This window comes from Clarias gariepinus, chromosome 4, assembly GCF_024256425.1.
Source record: "Clarias gariepinus isolate MV-2021 ecotype Netherlands chromosome 4, CGAR_prim_01v2, whole genome shotgun sequence".
Taxonomy (NCBI): Eukaryota; Metazoa; Chordata; class Actinopteri; order Siluriformes; family Clariidae; genus Clarias; species Clarias gariepinus.
In genome coordinates this window covers 11,793,392-11,815,793 of record NC_071103.1, presented here as the reverse complement: position 1 = coordinate 11,815,793, position 22,402 = coordinate 11,793,392, and the positions used below count along the sequence as shown (strand labels likewise).

At 41.2% G+C, this 22,402-nt stretch overlaps 2 protein-coding genes across 6 annotated transcripts in view; one reads left to right on the top strand and one right to left on the bottom strand.

Moving 5' to 3' along the window:
• Nucleotides 1-316: 316 nt before the first annotated feature.
• znf526 (zinc finger protein 526) lies at nt 317-17,364 on the top strand. 2 transcript variants are annotated; one of them, XM_053494441.1, is made up of 8 exons: nt 317-686; nt 5,222-5,694; nt 5,821-5,975; nt 12,668-12,769; nt 12,951-13,753; nt 14,651-14,777; nt 14,873-16,378; nt 16,482-17,364. In XM_053494441.1, exons 2-8 carry the CDS (start codon nt 5,421-5,423, stop codon nt 16,641-16,643), a joined length of 3,129 nt encoding a protein of 1,042 aa, XP_053350416.1. In that variant the 5' UTR covers nt 317-686; nt 5,222-5,420; the 3' UTR covers nt 16,644-17,364. The 2 variants fall into 2 exon arrangements, with proteins under 2 accessions (XP_053350416.1, XP_053350414.1); XM_053494439.1 differs by lacking the exons at nt 317-686; nt 5,222-5,694; nt 5,821-5,975 and adding an exon at nt 8,491-11,328.
• A 781-nt stretch (nt 17,365-18,145) lies between these two features.
• cicb (capicua transcriptional repressor b) overlaps nt 18,146-22,402 on the bottom strand; it is a 60,990-nt gene continuing 56,733 nt past the window's right edge. For all 4 annotated transcript variants that reach the window (XM_053495485.1, XM_053495484.1, XM_053495487.1 and 1 more), the window contains one exon: nt 18,146-20,244. In XM_053495485.1, the coding sequence (XP_053351460.1) occupies nt 19,958-20,244 (287 nt within the window). In that variant the 3' untranslated portion in view covers nt 18,146-19,957. The remainder of the gene's footprint in view (nt 20,245-22,402) is intronic.

Below are 22,402 nucleotides of genomic sequence, written 5' to 3'. Positions count from 1 at the left end.
AATTAATCAGTCAACCTTATTTAAAGTCAAACCAAAATAGGTGGCTAGACATATGTATGTGACTGTATAATGTGGGAATTTTTTATTTAATTTTTAATTATATAAAACAAAAAAAAATTCTTTGTTTTTTTGAGAAATTATAAAAGTTTTTCAATTGAAATTACTTGAAACAATACAAAAGAGAATACAATAAACAAATTACAGTAAAGAAAAAAACAAAGGACAATAAAGTATTAATGATATGTACAAAATAAAGGGGAAAAGTAAGAAATTGAATTGCATATACATAGAGTTAAAATGTGAGGTTTTATTATTCAGCAGACCCAGCCAGACACAGTCATGGTGCAGAAACACACAGCTCAATGACTTCCGCTTTCAATAAACAAGATCTTTTGAGTGACAGCTTCCTGGTCCAATCAGCGCATTTGAAACTCCTCACGTGACCCAGAAGGAGGTTCAGCATGCACGCACAGTGCGAAGAGAACGGCTAGAGAAAAAAGATAGAATCCCTAACGCTTGGCGTTTATTATATTAAATAATCGCCTAAATAGTTGCAAAAGAGCGTTAGAGATTATCCAGGTTGTTTCTAAATTCGGCAGAAAACGGCTTTGAAGAGGCTGTAACGATCCTGCAGATGGAGCACGAGGGATTGTCCGGGCGGTAACGCACGCGAAAGTGAGCGCGAGGTAAGCGAAAGGGGAAAGAAGGCCTCGCCTGTGCGCGACAGACCTGCGGGAAAAAGTGAAGAGCGCCGCCTAAAGACTCGCAGCAGAGCCGCGGACACCGCAGGGCGCTCGGACAACAGTCCGCGGAATAACCGAGAGCGCCGCCAAACGCTCGCCACGGGGCAGAACGTCTTTCATAAGACAAAAAAAAAAAAAAAACCGGGGTTGTTTTTTTTTTCTTCCAGCAAACCGCGTTAATACGCCTAAATAATACGCCATAGCGTTTTCTGTCATTGTTTGTCATGGCTGCGTCAGACTTGCGCATATAACGGCCGCGTTAACTATATGACAAATTAATTTAATCCCTGCGTTGTGTTCGTGCTGTTTTGAGGGTCAATGATTAACTCGCGTGATCACATTATTATTATCTATACAAATGAAACAATGTCTGTGCATTGGTCAGAGCTCGCGCTTTTAATGATATCTTTACCTTTCATACATTGGAGGAGCAGAAAGCAGTCTCACAGGATCACGAAAAACTGACTAGACAGAATTTAATGAAACTTTTGCAGAGATATCTGCTCGATGTTTAACCTGGACCATAAATGAAATAAAAATGTTAAGTAAAAGCGATGTTATGAACCATTATGTGTCAGATTTAATAAAATACTTAAAAATAAGTCAGTAATAAGTTCCTTGATTAATGTTAACAAACACCTGCACCAATAGATATTAATTAGAAAATCTAAGCTGAATATTTTAACTGGGATTAGTTGATATTTGCACCACTAAAATAACAGCGTTGAAGTGAATTTTAACGCATTGGAGTCTTTTTAAGTCAAAACTAAATCTTTATCCGATCTACTTTTTTGATTTCCCAATTGTGATTCAGTCTCCAATGAACGAACAGAGAGTGTATTGAAAGAAAACTACAATTTGGCATAAACAAGGTGTACGCATAAACCTTTTTATATAGCCCCTCTTTCCTATTGGTTGTAATATGATAAAAATACAGTAGATTCATATTTATACTCATATTTAGTCACCAATCCAGTGGAAACCAATACCATATAATGTCACACCAAACAAAATGTTGTAAAATTACAGTTTAAAAAAATTAAGGGGGTTCATCATTGTTTGTAACAGAGACATTTACATGGGCCTTAAACTGAAATGATAATATCACTGATTACATTAAAGCTAATCAGCTTATTTTTAGCTTTAACTTTTTAACTGTTTCTACAAACTCTTTTTCTCTCAATGACGGGTACTTCATCTAGTTACATATCATCTCTTTTTCATGTGTTCGGGTTTGGGTGGTACTGTGGCTTAGTGGTTAGCCAGCAAGTGGCTTATCACGGACGCTTAGTAGTGGCTTAGCTGTTGTCTTGCACCTCCATGGTCCAGGTTCGATTCCCACTTCGGGGTCTGTGTGCATGTTCCACCCGTGCTTGGTGGGAGTAAGTGTGTGTATGTGTGTGGATTAGATTGGTAACTCATCTAGGGTGTACACCACCTTGTGCTTCCGGCCCACCCCCGACCCCGTACACAGGATTAAGCACTATAAATGATGAGTTAGTATTCAGGTGTTTAAGCTTAGTTTGTCTTATCAAATATTCAGATTCTCCAAAAATATCTTTTCAGACCTCAAACCTGATTACTGACACATGGAGATAGATAACAATTGTGTATAGTAAACAATCTAAACATCAACAATCAAAGATGTTTCCTGAGATGTCAGAGGGCATTTAGATAATCAGATCACCTTCAAAATAATACACATGCTTTAAAACCATATAGAGTGGAACCTTGGATCACAAGCATAATTCGTTCCAAAAGCGGGCTAGTATTTCGAAACCTTCATAAATCAAATTGAATTTTCCCATAAGACATAATGGAAACTCAAATTATTCGTTCCAGAGCCCACAGTTAAGTGTGTTAAGACACATATAAAAAAAAAAAGTAAAAAATAAATCCCAACAGGTAAGTGTTTCTATTTTTGCGCGCATGCGCTGTGTATGTATACATATATACGAGTGTGTGTGTGTGTGTGTGTGTGTGTGTGTGTGTGAAGCTAAAGTAAGGAGCCACACCCCCTCTCTCCCTCTTCTCGTCTTACACCGTTACACCCTTTCTCCACGCTTTTTACACACGCGCACACAACGGAAACACTGTTTTATCGGAAAAATAAACAAGAAAAGAAGCATCTCTCTAATGACACTTGATTGATCGACACACCAACGGAATCACTGCTGTAAAGTAAAAATAAAACAAATTAACCTGCACTTTTCCTTAAAAATTGCGACAGAGCAGTGTTTCTGTGTAGAGCAGAGAGAAAAAGTGTGTGTCTGTGAAGGTGAAAGTAGGAGGAATGTTTGTGTGGGAGTAACATGGTGTCCAATGATGCGCACGCACACAGACACAAAGAGCAGGCTGATACAGAGAGCGAAAATGGATTTTTAACCTCTCTAATGAAACTTGCTTTTGCTTAACAAACACGCTGTACACACACGCATACAAACACAAAATAAAATGTGTTTTACGCACACACACGTAAAACATATTTTACGGTACTGTTGTTATAGTAAACAGTACACGCGTGCACAAATGTTGTTTATACCAGTAAGAAATGTGCACTAAGACCCGGCAGGGGAGATGATTACCCACAATTCCGCAGCACAAGAGAGAGAGAAACAAGAAGCGCATGTGCGATACATGATAGTTGGTACTCATAAACCAAGACTTGTTCATTTTCCAAGTCAAAATTTATTAAAAATCTTTGCTTGTCTTGCGGAACACTCGCAAACCGTGTTACTCGCAATCTACAGGTTTCACTGTATAGAAAATAGTCTGTTTTTTTTATCCTACTGCATGCAAACATAAGAACTTGGCATACATTTGTATCCCACTGTATTATTCTATGTTTGTATGCGTGTGAAAACAGCGTGTGTGTAAAGCAAAAGCAAGTCCCATACCAAGCAGAAGCAAGTCTATACCGCTTGTATACAGGGTCTCGGGAGGCCTGGATAGGTTGTCAATCTATGGCAGCGCACACGCACACACTTATTTACACACTACAGGCAAATTAGTTTGGACTGTGGGAGGAAACCGGAGTATCCGGAGGAAACCCACCAAGCAAGGTGAGAACATGCAAACCTTATGCACACAGACCTGAAGCAGGAATCAAACCTAGACCCTGGAGGTGCAAGGCAACAGTGCTAACCACTAAGCCACCGTGCCGTCTGCATTTGTATCTGTTATAAAAACATCTAAACCAGTCTTTTTCCATTGAATCTGCTATCAAAGGGCGCTTTGAATGATACCAAGATCACCTTGCTTTGAAAAATGGCTAAAGTTACAGGATCAAGACGGTTACTCATTAAAACCAGACTCAATGGGAAATGACTCATTTGTGAGGTTTTATTAAGGATGAAAATGAGTATATCTTGAATTGTATTAATGCACAATTAAACAATCACACATATGAGAGATAACAGTCCCATATGTCACGTCAGAGACTTTGGTAAATTGTTTTGGAAATTCCGTAGTTCTTATGTCAATTCATTAGTCAAAGTAAAAATGTCCTTAAAAGAAATAAAATATATAACAAATGAAAGTCGACTAAAAATATAATCACAAACAAATAGTTTTACACTTCTGTCTATCTGTATGCGTATACATAAAACAAAAATTCTGTTGTCAAGGTTGTCACAAAACCAGTGACCTGTAGGCAGCAGCATCATCAACTTTTATGTCATACTGGGAGGAAATAATACATTGTGTCCCCAAAAAATTGACATCATTTGAAATCTGAATATCTGATTAACTACTTGTCTTGGGCAAACAAAATTAAATAGACTTCATGTTGAAAAATCTTCCAACAACACATTCAAAAGGATATCGAATTCATAGTGGATTTCACAAAGCTTAATGAACGTTGGATATGCGTACAGCCTGTGACACTGTGAGCGGGGGATACAGACCAGTCCTTTCACTCAGACCCATAGAAAAAAAGTCACATGGTGTCGAGTCAGGTGAAAGTGGTGGCCAGTTCACAGCACATTGCCATTATCACTGACCCACATACGTTTCTCAAATCCAGTCACGTAAACCTTTTCAAGAAAAAAACAGTTAATTAACAGCATAATTAACAGGGGTGATAATATTTTTTACATTTTTACTGGTGCGATGTAGCCAGAAGGTGAGGAGGATGAAACATGGAGACGGTAATCATGAGAAGCGGATGAGATTTACTTTATATTTCCACTTATTCCGCTTAAGAATATCAGCTAACCTACGTAATCAATTGTTCCACGTACAAAGAACAAAACAAAACAACATGGGCGCTCCAAAGGCAATTCAGAACGACTTAGAAGCAATTACTAAAGAGACAAAGTGTTGTTTAAGATGACGTCATTAGAAGTGTTTTCTCACTGATGCGTGTAGTTAAACCTGCCAGTTGTGTTACACTCTGTGTCCAATCAGATTACTCGGTCAGAACTGTTGCACAATTCGTAATAACACACATCACATATATATATATTTGTTTGTTCCAGGTTGCCTAGTCATCATGTTGCCGTGGAACCGGCGTCTCAAATACGATCCCTTCTCTAAAAGATTCCCGATGACTTCCTCGATTCTTCTGTGACGCCAAGCAAACACTGGAAGGATTCAGTTCCTCGTTGAAATAATCCCAGCCGTCCCAAGGCGGCAGCACAGACGTGAGACATTAGTCTGTAAAAACCTAGACTGATCATGAGTGATCAGCAGGAAGAGTATGTTGAACATCAGTACATGTGCAGTGAGTGCCAGGAGCTGTTCAATACTCTGGAGGAGGTGTTGATCCACCAGCAGGTGCATACTGGTACAGAAGTAGTAGAAGACCTGGTGGCCATTTCCAGCCATGAGGACACCAGGGACAGTCAGTACCAGTGTCTGGAATGCGGTGCTCTTCTCAAAAACTCGGAGGAGCTGCTGCTTCATCAAGAGCTGCACATGAGGGAGGCAGGCCTGGATGGAGAACACGCAGGTGCGAATGAGCCCGAGTGAATGATGACCTTCGTTCTTCCACATAGATGTGCATTATGCATTACATACGAATTACAGCTATGCTTTAGAGCACTTGATCAAGTCTGTATGTTTTATAACCCGACAGAGCTTTGCGAGGTGGCAGAAACGGACGCGGCAATCGCAGCAGTTCCGATCCATTACCAGTGTCTGGAGTGTCTGGCTCTCTTCGACACGGCTGAGTCGTGGATGGCGCACAGGCAGACGCACAAAATCAGCACACACAGCGAAATGGCTGACACCGTGAGTATACACGCGATCGTGCTGTTTAAAGAGAACGATTGCTGTTAATGCTACCGGGTGGTAAAATCTGTATTCTTTATGTTTGAACCTGTAGCTGATATGTCTTAAATCAGTGGTACTGAATTAAAATTTAAGACAATAATATTTTCCTTGAGCTGAGGTCTGATTTAAACAGAGGTGGGTAGAGTAGCCAAAAAATGTACCAGAGTAAGAGTAGCTGTACTTCAAAATAATATTCCTCAAGCAGAAGTAAAAAGTAGTCATCCAAAATATTACTCAATAAGAGTAAAAAAGGATTCGGTGAAAAGATACTCAAGTACTGAGTAACTCTTTTAATCGTAATATCTGATTGTTTTTTTTTCCGAAATATATCGTATATATTTGTGTAAACACACTGTAGATATATATACAATGGCTTGCAAAAGTATTCGGCCCCTTTGAACTTTTCCACATTTTGTCACATTACAGCCACAAACATGAATCAATTTTATTGGAATTCCACGTGAAAGACCAATACAAAGTGGCGTACACGTGAGAAGTGGAACGAAAATCATACATGATTCCAAACATTTTTTACAAATAAATAACTGCAAAGTGGGGTGTGCGTATTATATCTTCATGTGATCATTGCTGCTGCGTATGATTGGTGAAACAATCACGCGGAGAATAAATGGTTAGAAAAGTAACAGAGTCGAGCGTAGCCGAATGTAGCGGAGTGAGAGCAGCAGTTCTTCTCCACAAATCTACTTAAGTAGAAGTAAAAAGTATGGTACAGTAAAACTTCTTTTCTTCAAAACGTTACTCAAGGAAATGTAACGGAATAAATGTAACTCGTTACTTCCCACCTCCGGATTTTAACGTTTGTGTTAGGATGCCTTGTATTTGTACGAAATATAAGCAACAATCTATACTTGATCTTTAGTGAATCTCCATTTGCACTCTGCTGGGCTGTAAAAGAACGAATGCGGATATGTTTGCTCAAACGGCCCTGGTTTTAAACTTCCCTTAGGAAGAATAAACAAATCTGTCCAGTCATCTTTAAAGTTGCAGTTTTCATGGTCCACTTTCCTTTTCTGGGAGTAAGCCATGCTGTGGCACGATTTCGTTTCTGTTTCTTCCATACATTCTGTCTACACATAGTAAACAATTGCTTTGATTGGCTCTGTTGAGTAACGCATATAGCCACGCCCACCTTGAGGGAAAAAGATCTTATCAAAAAAAGCATCAGGGTCTGGATAGAACTGTCCACCGGTTCGGGTCCGGACCGCAGTCTGCCATTTAGTGGCGCCTGTCCTAAATGCATTGCATTGACCTTTAATAATGATGCATCACACAAGCCATGGTGGTGTAGAGTATTGCCACTGATTGTGCAGGTCGTCAAAAACATCACAGAGGTTTTTCTGGCACATGTGCACGAACATGACGGATGTGAAATAAGTAATGGAACATAGACAATTGGAATTTTTGTCTGTTTGTTTGTTTGTGCATGCATCACGTAAAAACTACCTAACGAATATTAATGGGGTTTTCACAGGTGTATTTGGCCAAACTGGAGGTCACATATAGGCTTATTGCAATCAACATACGGAAAGAGGATATATGCTTATTTGAAATTTAAAAAATGCCCTTGTAGCATAAAAAAAATATCAACCTTGAAAAAAAAATACTTAGTTCATCTCAAAATTTAAGAGATGAGGCGTTTGAGTATGCAATTAAATTCCACACAAGCAAAGTCGCGGGCACATCTAGTGAAGAATAAATTGCGTCGTTTTTACAAGGATTAAAAAAAATATATATATAATATCTGAAATAATACTTGGGCAAATTTTCCAAAGTCAAATCAAAATAGATGGAGAGACATAGACTGTATTGCCAAAAGTGTTTGCTCACCTGCCTTCACATGCATTTGAACTTGAGTAATAGGGTCTATGTTGGCCCATCATTTGCAACAGTAACTTTCCTGTGAAGGTTTTCCACAAGGTTTAGGAGTGTGTTTATGGGAATTTATAAACATTTTTCCAGAAGCCCATTTGTAAGGTCAGACACTGAAGCCGATGCTGGCTTGAAGTCTTCGTTCTGATTCATCCCAAAGGTGTCGAGTTGAGATCAACACTCTGCGCAGGCCAGTTAAATTCTTCCAAAAAAAAATTTCCAATACACCAGTTCTTTCTTTCCAAAGCACCAGTTCACAAAGTCCATAATGACATGGATGGGTGAGTTTGGTCTGGACGGACTTGACTGGCCTGTACAGAGTCCTGACCTCAACCCGATAGGACACCTTTGGGATGAATTAGAGTAGAGACTAGAGTAGTAGAGCCAGGCCTTCCTGTCCAACATCAGTGTCTGACCTCATACAGTAAGTGCGCTTCTAGAAGAATGGTCAAATTCCCATAAACACTCCTAAAGCTTGTGGAAAGCCTTCCCAGAAGAGTTGAAGCTGTTATGACTGCAAAGGGGGCGAGGCCAAGATCATATTAAACCCTGTGGATTAAGAATTGGAGGTTACTTAAGTTCATATGCATGTGAAGGCAGGCGAGCGAATACTTTTGGCAATATAGGGTATGTACTGTATGTAACTGTCTAATGTGGGATTTTTTATTAAATTTTTTATTTATCTAAACACTAAAATATTTAGTGCTTTTCTGAGAAATAACAGTTTTTTTATTGCAATTACTTAAAACAATACGAAATAAAATACAAAGCACATAAATTACAGTAAAGGAAAACAAAGGACAATTAAGTATTATTAATATGCGAGTACAAAATAAAGGAAAACGAAAGAAAACGTGAATTGCTTATACACAGAGTTTTAAAAAGTGAGGTTTTATTGTTGAACAGACTGAGCCAGACAGTTATGGTGCAGAAACACACAGCTCAACGACTTCCGCTTTCAATAAACAAGATCTCTAGAGTGACAGCTTCCTGGTCCAATCAGCGCCTTTGAAACTGTTCACGTGATTCAGAAGGCTGGCTGCACACACAATGAGAAGAGAACGGCGAACGGAGATTATTTATTTTTTTAAGATAGAATCCCTGACGCTTGGCGTTTATTAAAATATATGATCGGCTAAATAGTTGCAAAAAAAGTTGGGAATCATCCAGGTTGTTTCTAAATTCGGGAGAAAACGGCTTTGAAGAGGCTCTAACGATCCTGCAGATGGTGCACGAGGGACTGTCAGGGCGGTAACGCACGCGAAAGAGAGCGCGAGGGAAAGAAGGCCCTCGCCTGCGCGCGACAGACCTGCGGGGATAAGTGAAGAGCGCCGCCTAAAGACTCGCAGCAGAGCCGCGGACACCGCAGGGCGCTCGGACAACAGTCCGCGGAATAACCGAGAGCGCCGCCAAACGCTCGTCACGGGGCAGAACGTCTTTTATAAGACGAAAAAAACCCGGGGTTGTTTTTTTTTCCCCCCACGAACCGCGTTAATACGGCTAAATAACATGGTGTAGCGTTTTGTTTGTAATGGCTGCGTCAGACTTGCGCATATAACGGCCGCGTTAAACTATATGGCAAAATAATTATATCCCTGCGTTGTGTTCGTGCTGTTTTGAGGGTCAATGATTAACTCGCGTGATCGCATTATTATTATCTATACATATAATAAAGCTGTAAAGGTGACGTGTCATTGAAGATATTTACGGAAAAAAATATTTAGGGGACGTAAGATGAGTAATAGGGCATATCAAGATGTTTTTTGGATTTTATGTCTGTCTGTCTGTCTGTATGTTTGTGCACGCATCACGTTAAAACTACTAAATGAATTATAATGTGGTTTTCACAGGTGTATTTGTCCGAGCTTGAGGTAACATATAGGCTTTGTTTCATCGCAGTCGGCTCACGGCGAGAAGACATGCTATTTTGAAATTTAAATGTAAAACAGCCTTAGCTAAGAAAACAAAATAGTGCGCCACACATGGTGCTGGACGTATTGTAAAGCTAGTAATGGATATAAAATAGGTGGTTGTGGTTGGTCTTTCGGCTGCTCCCGGCAAGGGGTCGCCACAGCGGAATGTCCAGTCTGCACTACAACTTGGCACAGGTTTTACGCCGGATGCCCTTCCTGACACAACCCTTCCATTTTATCCGGGCTTGGGACCGGCACAGCATCCAGACATAAAATAGGAAATCATAAATAAAAAAAAATAGATCATCTTAAAATTTAACATGGGGCATTTTAAATTATTTTTTCACGCTTATGAGTGTGCAATTGAAATCTACCTAATAGAATCAATCTCGCAGCATCATTCCGCGCACATCACAGTAAGGTAAAAAATTTTAGTTAATTTCAAAATTCAACAGGTGGCGCTATAATTTTTTTAAGTGTGCAATTGAAAACTAGTTAATAGGCGTGATCTTGCGTCTTTACATTCCACGTTTTCTATAGGAAGAACGTTCAAATAAACACTACTTCATTTACTTGACTCGAAAAAATTGTATTAAATATACTATTTGCTTTTTGATTTGAATAATATTGCTGTTTAGAAAGTTTTGTCGCTCTTACTTGACTAGGCTTAAAATGCAGTTTTAATGGCTTTCGCTTTGTAATTTGGATATTGTTTATTGAAAATTTTCAAGTACTTTACCTACTTATAGGTTTTTTTGGGGGGTAAGACAATGCCTTCAAGAAAAAAATCAAGTCTTTCTCAGTATTCCAGAAATGCTAAAAGGATGAGAGCGATTAGATCCCGAGAATCCGATGAAGATCGTGAGGCGAGACTCGCTGCTGCTCGAGAGCGTCAGGCCGCAGCTCGCTCTCTGGAAACTTCTACCCAGCGTGAATCCCGGCTGTGTGCTCAGCGCATTCGCACAGCTGCTTCTCGAGCGCTCGAAAGCAGTAAGGAACGTGAAGCGCGGCGTACCGCCGATCGGGAGCGCCATACATTGTCTCGTGCTTTAGAAACCTTAACTGAAAGAGAATCTCGCTTGAGTTCTCAGCTTGTCCGTACAGCTTTTTCTCGCTTGTTTGAAAGCAACAAGGAACGTGAAGCACGACGAACCGTTGATCGTCAGCGTCACGCCGAGTCTCGCGCCTTTGAAACGTTTACACGACGTAAGGGGCGCTTAAGTGCCGATCGCAATCGCCATAATATTGCCAGAGCTTTCGAGAGCGAAGACCAATACCGCCGACAATTGGAATCAGCCAGGGAGAACTATGAGCGCGCGCGTCAAGATCGTGAGGATTTTTTTTTGTTTGAAAGGGAGAGAATAGGTGAGACGTGGCAGGCGGAAACTGAAAAACAACGCCAAGCTCGACTTCGTCACTCTTTTGATATTATTTCGATTTCATCTCAAGATTCTGATGAGTCTCAAGAAGATGGTGCAGTAAAGTATGAACTTCCTTGGATTGTAAAGGTAAAGAGTTGTTTCTTTGCTTATTTTCTTAGGATTGACCACTAATAAATTTGGTTGCATCGGCAGGATGGTTGTGAAGTTCCAAAATGGAGAAAAGATGTAATCAAAAAGAAGTCGTTGTTAGGGTGGAAAAGTTCCAATCGAAATTTTTTAGGATCCTCCAGAGCCCTTAAAATCACAGTTGAATGGTGACAATTCACAATCAGAACATTTATTGGACGATATACGTGAATACAACAACGCATTTTAAATGACATCTTTTGGAACAAAGCAACTAACAGAAGGGCCGTTTATGACAGCATTTAAGGTTCAGGACCAAGTTTATCACATGGTTGTTTCTTTGCTTCCTAAAGCAATTTCCTTCTGGGATTAATAAAGTTATTTGAATCTTGAATTTAATCTTGAATGAGCCCAGATTTATTTAGATTTATTTTGTGTCGCATTATAACGAACAATATTAGAAAATCAAAACTTCCCGCAACTTAACAATAATCTGATTGCTCGGCTTCAAAACAAGCTGCATCAAGTAAATTCATACATGCATACATGAGTCATATAACACATTAAGATGGTTTTTGGAATTTCTGACTGTTTGTTAACACGTCATGTAAAAACTACTGAATGGGTTTTAATGGGGTTTCCACAGGTGTATTTGGCCAAGTTTGAGATAATATATAGGCTTTGTCCCAGAGAAGACATGCTACTTTTAAATTTAAAAGGAAAACGTCCTTATATCATAAAAAAAATTTAACCTTAAAAAAAAAAAAAAACAGTAATTTATCTCAAAATTCAATCTACTTAATAAACCCAATCTCACACCCTCATAACACATGAACATTTTAGTTTATTCCAAAATTCAACAGATGCCGTTGTACATTTTTTAAAACGCACTTACGAGTGTGCAATGAACTTGCATGCGAACGATCAGTGATGCAAACCATCTGTTTGTCCACAACCCAAGGGCTTCTACCTCAAACGTTTATAAATAAGCTTTGTAGTCAACCTGGGTTGTATGGTGCGGTTTTCTCCTAATTTAAATTGTGTTAAAATGTAATGGTCGCTTAGTGTGTCTGTCGATACGTGATAATTCTAAAATTCCACGTAAACAAAGTATTTAATAATTGCTTTGTTCTGGTCAGGGTCACAGTGGTTTTATCCATATTTGTGAAAAAAAAAAAATTACTTCAGTAGTGCTGCGGAAATTCTTTCAAAAGTGGGCAGACGTGAAATTAAAGAGTTACACACTGGTGTTACTGTAGTATTAATGCGTGTAGATGTAGTGTCTATAGACACGTTGTCTGCAGTGTAAATTATTCCACTGTGTTCTTTATCGTTTCAGGATTACGTCCTACAGCCAGATGGCTCCGTCACCCCTGTGGCCAAAGTGCAAAATCTGGTGCTGGATGAACAGAGAGCTGGGGAGATCCTGTCGTTAGCCCAGGTGCTTGGTGAACTTTTGATTTAATTAATTCTGCGATTGATGCTGTATATGAGAAACGGCAGTTCTAAGTGAAGTGAAACTTTAAAAGCATTCGGCTGAATCAAGTCTAGTCACAATTATTTCATAGTTGCTATGCTGCTGGATTTATTATTTAATTTGTTTGTTTTGCTCTGTCCACCAGGCTCTTCGAGAGCAGCAGACTCTGTCCAAGCCTACGGCGTCACCCAGAGCGACTCTTCTTTCAAGCGGCCAGTGCCTGCCCGGCTCCACTTCCGCTATGCTCCGCCTCCAGTTCTGCTCCGCCCAAGCCATCGCAGACGGCTCGGCGTCGACGACCGTTCGCAAAACCAAGCTCCTCCCTTCGCTTCTCCCGACTGAGCCGATCAGGCTTGAGAACGGCATCACGACTCTTAACCTCCTCCCCGATGTTGAGCACACCGACCTGGGGAAGCAGGCAGGGGAGGAGGTGTTGATCATTCACCCGTACGAGTGCTCCGAGTGCAACCTGCTGTTCAGCACTCCTGAAGATTTTCTTCACCACCAGGGGGAGCACTTTCTGGCTCAGGACAAAGAGAGCGGAGGCACCGGGGTCATGTTGGGCTACGAAGACGTCACCAGAGTGAGAGCCGATGAGGGACGGAAAGGTGACGCGAGAGAGGAGGGGAGTAGAGCAGAGCAGGGGAAAGGCCAAGGAGGGCGGCGTTCGTATACGGCTCGGTTGGCCGATCTGGGAGTCACCTCGTCCATCTCGTCCGTCAACCTGCGCTGCGAGGAGTGCAAGAGGACGTTCACCACGGCCAATCGGCTGGCCGCGCATCTCCGGGTGCACGAGCAGGGAACACACGAATGTCCTGAATGTGACAAGGTGTTCAAGAAGGTGGGGTCACTCCATACACACATGCGCACACACTCCGGAGAGGCCCGCTTCCTGTGTGTGGACTGTGGACACAGCTTCACCACGGAGATGACCCTCATCATACACAGGTATAGAGGTGACCAGTGCTTTCTAGCCACTTAAAGGTACAGTGTTGTTCAAAAGCCTTGGGCACGTACAAGTAAATGCTATAGAGCAACGATGCGTTTAAAAAAATATATATATAAACCAGGTCTGTCAATATTAACTTGTTAATGTATGTGATTAACCTAGTCATTTTAACACAGTACTATTTATACATATTTTTTTTACGGAAATTAATGAGATGACCAAGTTTGACCTGATGGCTTTACATAATCACAGCTGGCCGTTACACGTTTTAGCCCATATTAAGATGACTTGAGGAATCATCACCAGTTGTTCTGTACGGCAAATTTCATTATAAAAAGTTTCCAGGTGAGAGTTTGGATATAAACAAAGTAATATGCTCAAGCTACGTTCAAGTGGATACAGTAAATGTAAATCACTGAAAAGGCTGTGAAAGTGAGGCAGTAGGGAGAAGCTTCTTTTATTGCACTTAACTGGAGACAACTAGACGTGTGGTACAATTTGTGCAGTTTTATGAGGAAATTAGCTACCTAAGTTTTACTGAGCATCGTACAGAACCAGGCACGGTTCTTCTGAGGACTTTGACTGTCGCGCCTGCGTCTCTTTGACATGCGAATCCCAGGAGCTTCAATTTTGTTTCGTTTTTTTGTCTGAAAAGTGGTTGCGTATATAATCTGCATCTTTCTTTCCTGGAGTATTTTTCAGTAACATTCTGTGTTGGGATACAGGTTTTTGGAAATCATAATTTTTTTTTATTTTTATATTTTTTTAAGTTTGTACTTAAAAACACACACACGGGATGCCTAAGACTTTTGCACAGTGCTGTATATTCTGATTAACTAAACTATGTCACCTATGTCTTGTAATAATGCCTTTCCCGCTTTGCGTTCCTTTCCTAGGAAGTCCCACACATCTGAGCCTCTCCACAGGTGCCCTTTCTGTGCCAAAACCTTCACCAATATGACCAAGTTTCTGTACCACCGCCGCACTCATACTAACCGCGAACCAGTCAGCGCCGCCTCCACAGTAATGCTCAAAACACACCTAGGAAAAATGTCTCACGTTTTTTGCGATTAAAATGCAGCATGAACCTGTAACCTTTGTATGTTCTCCCTGTGCAGGTTCCACTGACTCAGCGGACGCCTCTGTCTATTATGCAGAGGGCGAGAGAGCGAGAGGCCGTGTGGAGAAAACAGAAACAGGCAGCGGTTCCGGCTCCCGAGGCGGATACGTCCGAGAGCATTCTCGAGGCCGCGGCTTCTCTTTCTCAGGCTGCCGCAACGGTAGAGAACGGAGTGGATTCTAAAGATCCTACGACAGGAGACTCGCAGGCGAATCTGGACAACGATCTCGACGCAGGCGTTATGAATGATTCTGACGAATGGCAGGCTCCCATTACGGAAGAAGATATCAAGTTCCCTTGCTCTACCTGCAGTAAAAGCTTCGCCTCCCGAATCCGTTTGTTAAGCCACCGGCGATCTGCGCACTCCAGCGAGCGGCGCTTCAAGTGCAACGTATGCGGAAAGCCTTTCAAGAAGCAGATCCACCTGCGGAACCACCTGCGCACGCACACGGGCGAGCGGCCCTTCCAGTGCAGCGTGTGCGGCAAGACCTTTTCCTCACTGGCCAACCTGACTCGCCACGGCCTGACCCACACCGGGGTGCGTCCGTACCGTTGTGACATTTGCCACCGGGCTTTCACGCAGTCCTCCAACTTGCGGCAGCACCGCCTGCTCCACAGTAACCCCACCCCCTCGGCGTGCCTGGACTGCTCCGCCACATTTATCCGGCCGTCGAAGCTCGTAGCCCACAGATTCCTTAACCACCCGGGAGCACCGGCGCCGTACTGCTGCCCGCACTGTCCCAAAGGGTTCTTGCGCAAGAAGCAGAGGGATCTGCACTGCCTGGAGGAACATCCCAACCTGACCCACCCTTTTACAGACTCCGTTAACGAATCAGGTAATAAAGGTCAGCAGGCGTCTATCGAGGGTGTAGAGCAGGCTGTTACTTTGGTCCAGAAGCCAAACTTAGACTGCACGATTTGTGGAAAGCGCCTGAACTCGATGGCTAACCTGCGCCTCCATCAGTTGAGCCACGGACTAGGACCGGGCCGCCCACGTGGTTCCAGCTCAGGCGCTGGGAAATCGCACCCGTGCCCCGTATGTGGGAAGTTATTCGTCTCTGCATCAAGCGTCACGTTGCACCAGCGCGTTCACACAGGCGAGAGGCCGTACCCTTGCGCCGTCTGCGGCAAGCGCTTCCGGCAGAACACCCACCTGCGCGAGCACCTGCGCACTCACTCGGGCGAGCGGCCGTTCCGCTGCGAGTTCTGCAACAAGGGATTCGTGCAGAGCATGCACCTGGTCGAGCACAGACGAACGCACACCGGGGAACGACCGCACACGTGCGCCGAATGCGGAAAGACCTTCAAGACCATCTCAAACCTGAGGAACCACCGCAAGACTCACATCAAGGCGCAACACGAAACAGAGCAAGGCACAGACGCTGACCTGGAGACGACCACAGTGGAGGGTGGCCTTGCGACGCTGGCGGTGGTGAACGCCACAGATGGGAACTTCTGCTCACAGCCACAACTCATACAGATCCAGACTTCTGATCTAGAGCAGGTGCGTAGGGTGATAAATCCAACATCTTAAGAGAAACAGAACTTTTTTTTTTAAGATGATTTTGTGATACTTTCTCACCTGTTGTGTCCTTTTGCTTTGTCAGACCCAAGGCACTCCCACCATCATGTGTAATGAGTTTGGAGAAGCGATAGCGATCATCGAGACGAGTGGCGATCTGGCAGAGGCTATAGAGCTTTACCACACGGCGCTGGAAGGCGGAATCAGCATGGACACCATCACTTTGGACAACCTGCAGCTCATGTGAATCAGGAAGAGCATCAGGGTCCGAGACCACACCGAGTGAGGACTTGAGAATGGGTGCTGAGAATCGATCTGATCCACACAAGGGTGGAAACTGCGTCAGTCTGGCGATTATCATCGATCTTAAAGATATAGAGGAGCCTAGTTAGAGTGATTAACTAACCGAGTGTTTCAGGGAGTGTCGGTCTGTATTTCTGAGGGATTTCGGCTCGTGATTTACAATCCCGAGCATCTTAGACTCCAACACACTGAGAATACCAAACCTGAGCTGGTCTGTGTTATAACAGTGTTATATTAGTGACTCTCATCATCGCACCAAATAGAGATGAATATAGCTGCAGGATAAGTGCAGACGGCATCTTTTTTTGTTTTGTTTTTTGTTTAGGACAATACACTGTTGTGGGGCATGTTCCTTAAAAGGAACTTTTAATTTACAAGCATTGAATTGAACAGGAAACCATAGCCACAAGGGAAAACGTCTGAGCAGATGCAAGCACTCACCTCAGGCACTGTGATGATGAGGTAGTGCATTAATGCAGACAGATAAAAAAAAAATAAAAAAAAGAGTGCCTGTGCTGCTTTTTCCTGATTTTACCAGTTTACCTCTCAAGGGTCACAAGTGTCTGAATATGTTCTTATTAATGTTTTTTTTTATGATTAATTATTATTATTGTATATCTGGAATGTCAAAGATTGTTGTAAATAAAAATTTACACTTTGTCTCATTGTTGTAATGGTGTTTCTGTGGCTTAAGATTTAAGTGTTCACATCCATATAACTCCCTGCCGTCTGACCCTTTTTCAGTATTGTACTGGCCAGGGTTTAAAACAGGGTTTGATTTCGTGTAAGAAGATCCCCCTCCCCTTGCTCAGTTCTGTTGTTTTCTGGTTGTATTAAGCATTAATCTATTTGTTTTAAACAGCAGCTCGTTTACATGAACACCGAAATAGCATATTCGGAGGAGAAGTGAAAGAATTTGAGGTATTGCTGGGGGAAAATGCATCATCTGAGAGGTATTTCAGCTGCAGCATTAACAGAGACACGCCTAGGTTAACATTAACAAAATAAAATAATGGACCTTTAAACCTAAACTATGGGACCTAAAATATAATCTATTTTTACAATAATTCTCCAATTACAATAATTCTGGAACCACAGTACCAGTCAAAAGTTTGGATTATATTTCTACATTCTAGAATGATACTAAAGATTTCAAAAGAACAGAATAATATATGGAACTATGTAATTAAATCACAACAACTTCAAAGGTGTTTGTGTTGATTGCATGTAATCGGGCCTCCCCACCCTCACCTGTTGAGTTCCGTCAATCCTGTTCCTGATGATCCATCCGCCTCAGGTTCAACATGTAGTTCTGAGATGCTTTTCAACTCACCACATGGTTGTAAAAGATGAGTCACGTGAACATCTGGCCAAATATCTCGCTGTATATACTGGATATATAGTGTAGAACAGAATGAATGGATAACGCTGAACAGAGGTGTTGCTGTTTATTTGAACATCTATTTATTCATATACTGAGAGAAATAGATACAAATGTAGAGCTTATTTGTATAAATCTTTTCACTTATTTAGCAAAATGTTAATATTCATATTTTTTTTCTCCATTTGTTTTACAATTTCATTTCCTGTAATGGGATTGTTTAACATTTAATAATGCTCCTTACTATGGTACAGAGTCATGAGAGACTCCATCAGAACTATGTACAACACGAACAAGCCTCACACAGCACGATCATCACGGACACCCTGTCTCCTTTTCCTCCTTTTTTTTTTCTTTCTCTCTTAGCTCAACCTGAAAGAGGCTGAGATGTAGAAAGACCAATAAAGTGACAGAAGGAGAGAAAAAAAGAGGAATGAAGGAACAGGGATGAGGAATGTTAGTGGAGAAGGTACTAGAGAACTAGAGCTAAAAGACAGGGACTTCTTGGACAACATAGGAGCAAGTAATATATTTATGTTGTTTTTTTTTAAAAAAAGAATTAAAAATGATCATCACATCTCTGTGTTGTTCAAGATAAAGGTTAATAAAAAGGAAAAGCTGAAATGTCGCAGTGGAAGTGAAAATCTTTTTTTGAGGCTAAGAGTGGAGTTTCATTTGACTCCTGTCCTCTCATCCTTCCATCCTCGAGACCAAAAAAAAGGTGCAGTATGTCGGTTATACGGATCAGATGCACGAGAACAGTATCGATAAAAACAGTTATGAGAAAATTCAATAACATATTGACCTGTAGATTTATGAGATAAATTAAAAGTCAAGTTTACTTGTTTTTTTTTTTCAAAAAAGTTATGACGTGTCTTATAGTAAATTCCTAAAATGTATTCCTCCTTTATCATCATCTCATATTAACTTGAATAAAATGGCATGGAAATAAAAAAAATATTAAATATGTTTTCTCAATATATATGGAAAAAAAAGGAAAACAAACGTGTCCAATCAATGTTCATAATGTGCCCACTGACTTCCCTTCTAGTCAGGTCTTCCTTCATGGCTGGCCAATCTGTTGCTAAGGCCGTGACCGGCATCTACAACTGCCAATCATTGGAAGAAGGATGTTGTGAAAAAGCTAAGCTAGTCCCTCGCTGAGGTTATTCAGTGCCTTGACAATGCTCGCTGATAAAAAGCCTTTTAAAAGTGAAACACAATGGAAAAAGGGGATAAAAAGGAAGTAAATATCAAAATATACGAGTCCGTTAAGTCTTCATCATCTCTAAAACGTAGCCAGTGGAGGCCGGCCTCACAACAACTGGCAGTAAACCATGAGCCTATGACAAAATCAGCTGTGCCCGTCTCATACTTCCATATGTGTCACATGTTTAAAAAAAAAAGCACAAAAAAAAGAAATCACTTTAGTCTGTAAAGGAATCAGATGCCCTCTTAAGTCCTGCCCTTAAGTAACAGGGTCGCCTTCACTGTTCACAGGACAATCCTGTGATCTTCAAGTCTCAAAGAGTCCAAAGGAAGCCTTCGCAAGTAAAATAATGCTTCAAGTTCAAGTGTGGATATTTAAGACAATGAGAAGTGGTGTGTGTGTGTGTGTGTGTGTGTGTGTATGTGTGTTAATGAGAAAATGTGACCTATTCTTGAGTCTTTTTGTAATTAAAAGTCTTTTTAAACATGAAATACTATAGAATTCAGCTGGAAAAAAAAAAGTTTGTTTTGGGACTTCTCCCTCTGAACAGCCGTTCCACACACTCGCACTCTACCGAGAAGAGCAATACACGTGTGTCTTCTGTAGATGCAGGAAGAGGGATCTGGTCATCAGCGTCAGTTGTTCCTTTTAACTTTGTCCATTCAACTCATCTGGTGGAGTCCAGTGAATCGCCAGCGTTCCTGGGCTCCTCGGGGTTGCTCAGCTCATCGTCTCGCTCCGCCTCCTTTTCTGCAGACTCGGACCCGCCTCCTCCTTCGTTGCCCGCGGGCCCGGACGGACCCGGTAAACAGAGAGAATCAGAAGACCCTGGGCATTCGGTAGGGGCGGCTGTCTGCATGATCTTTTGGCGAACTTCGCGGATTTTCAGCTGCAAACACACTTTGGTTGGGAAGATATCGGCGTATCGTGCCTGGAATGCAGCAGTGGCCTGGGCTACGGAGGAAAAAAAAAAAAAAAAAGAGAAACATATGTATTTTTTTTTTTTTTTTTTGCATGAGTACAGGATATTCTGTCTGGGTTTTATTTTCTTTCAAAACAGACGTGCAAACCTTTAATAATATCAAAAAAGCACTTAAGATGGAGGAACATGCAGTTCGGGAAAATAATTAAATAAATAGGGCCATCTTTCTGCACTGAACATCTAATAGTGGCTTTTAAAGGAGTGGGAATTTGTGGCTGAAGTTAAATGTTCTCAGAGATACACTGTATGGTCAAAAAAAAAAATCGCCATTTCAGGGTCAAATTATTAGGCAGCATCAAGAGCAGAAAGCAAATAAAGTCTGCCAAATGCCTAAATGTCTAAATGTAAATAAAGAGATTTAAAATTACTGGAACTGGATTAAAAAGCCTTTAAGATGTTATTAAAACCTGGATGAATAGTGCTGAAGTGTCAACTGTGTGAACGAAATGTGTTCAGAAAAAAAAAAAAATCATGACCGGAGATTACTTAAACACTCTGCACTTTGAAATTGAAGGAGGGGGGGGGGAGGACATGGCTACACTTAACAGTGAAAGTGAGAACATTTCTCACACACACACACACACACACACACACACAATGTGATGAGAACTCACAGGATTGGGACTGAACAGATGTGTGTCCGTAAGAAAACCATTTGTTAGTGAGACTCATCGGAATAAAAGCCTTCAATTTGCTAGGGAGCTTAAAGATTAGACTCTGGGGCAAAGGGAAAAGGTCATGTGGTGTGATGGGGTCAGATTGAGCCTATTCCGGAGTGATGGACGTGTCGGGGTAAGAAGGGAAACAAATGAAGCGATGCACCCATCATGTGTAGTGGCCTCTGTACAAGAATGTACTGAATGACATCTAGGGAGTTTTTCCTTCACTAATGGGACGGTGATACTCCAGAAGTCAAATTCTAATTAGAAATGCACATTTAAATTGTATTTGTCACATACACAGTCATACACAGTGTGGTATGTAGTGGAATGCTTGTACGACTGCTAATGACCTTATAATTAACAATAGATCAAGGATATGAATTATGAATAAGAGGGAAAAAAATATACAAATATAAAAAAACATTTAGCAGTAAAAAATTATAGTAAATAGTAAAATAAAATAAAACTGAAAGAGAATTAAAATGGAATTAGAAAAAGAGTTGTTCGGAAGCGTGAGAAATCAACCACATTGTGTTCTGTAATCAAAGCTAAAGGTGACTGAATGTAATCTTAGTGTGTGTGTGTGTGTTGTGTGTGTGTCTGACTTCTTTTTGGCCAGGCAGTGTATATTAGTTTAAATCAGTTTCCTAGTGGTGAGGTGGTTGCATCATTCATTTGTAATGAATAAACATCACTGAGCATGCTGCCATAGTAAAATAAACAACTGCAGATTGGCCCCAGGGCTTAGTCCACATGCACGAGGATTACATTTTTAAAAAATAATGGATTTAAAAAATAGATTTTCCCATGCATTCTGACCTTTCCTCCACTCGCAAACCTTAAGTGAATTGAAAACTGCCCTTATGTAAAACTTCCAGGGTGAAAAATATTTTAAAGCGGCACCATTTCTCATTTGTTCTAAATTAAAAAATAACTTTTTTCAGCCTTCTGAAAAAATGTGGCTCAGTTTGACATGCTCTAAACAACATGTTTTGCATTTTCTAGTAGAGTATTTTTTATTTAATTTTTTTAAGAACAAAGGAAGAAATGCTCATTAAAAAAAATATATCCATGTTACATGTAGACTAGGCCTTAGAACCAAACCCGCAGTTGTTGGTTTACCTTCCATGTAAGGAGTTTGAAAGTGTAATTCATGCTTTTATAACGTCAAGACTGGACTATTGTAACTCCTTATATGTTGGATTGGATCAGTCATCTATTCAGCGTCTCCAGTTGGTTCAGAATGCAGCAGCTCGGCTCTTAACTGGGACTAGAAAGCGTGAGCACATTACACTTAGCTTCACTACACTGGCTTCCTGTCCGTTTCAGGATTGAGTTTAAGATTTTATTGTTGGTTTTTAAGATTTTAAATGGGTTGGCGCCTGTCTATTTATCAGAGCTTTTACATATCCGCACTCCCGTTAGAGCACTGAGGTCGTCTAATCTAAAATATAAAGGTAAGCGAGCT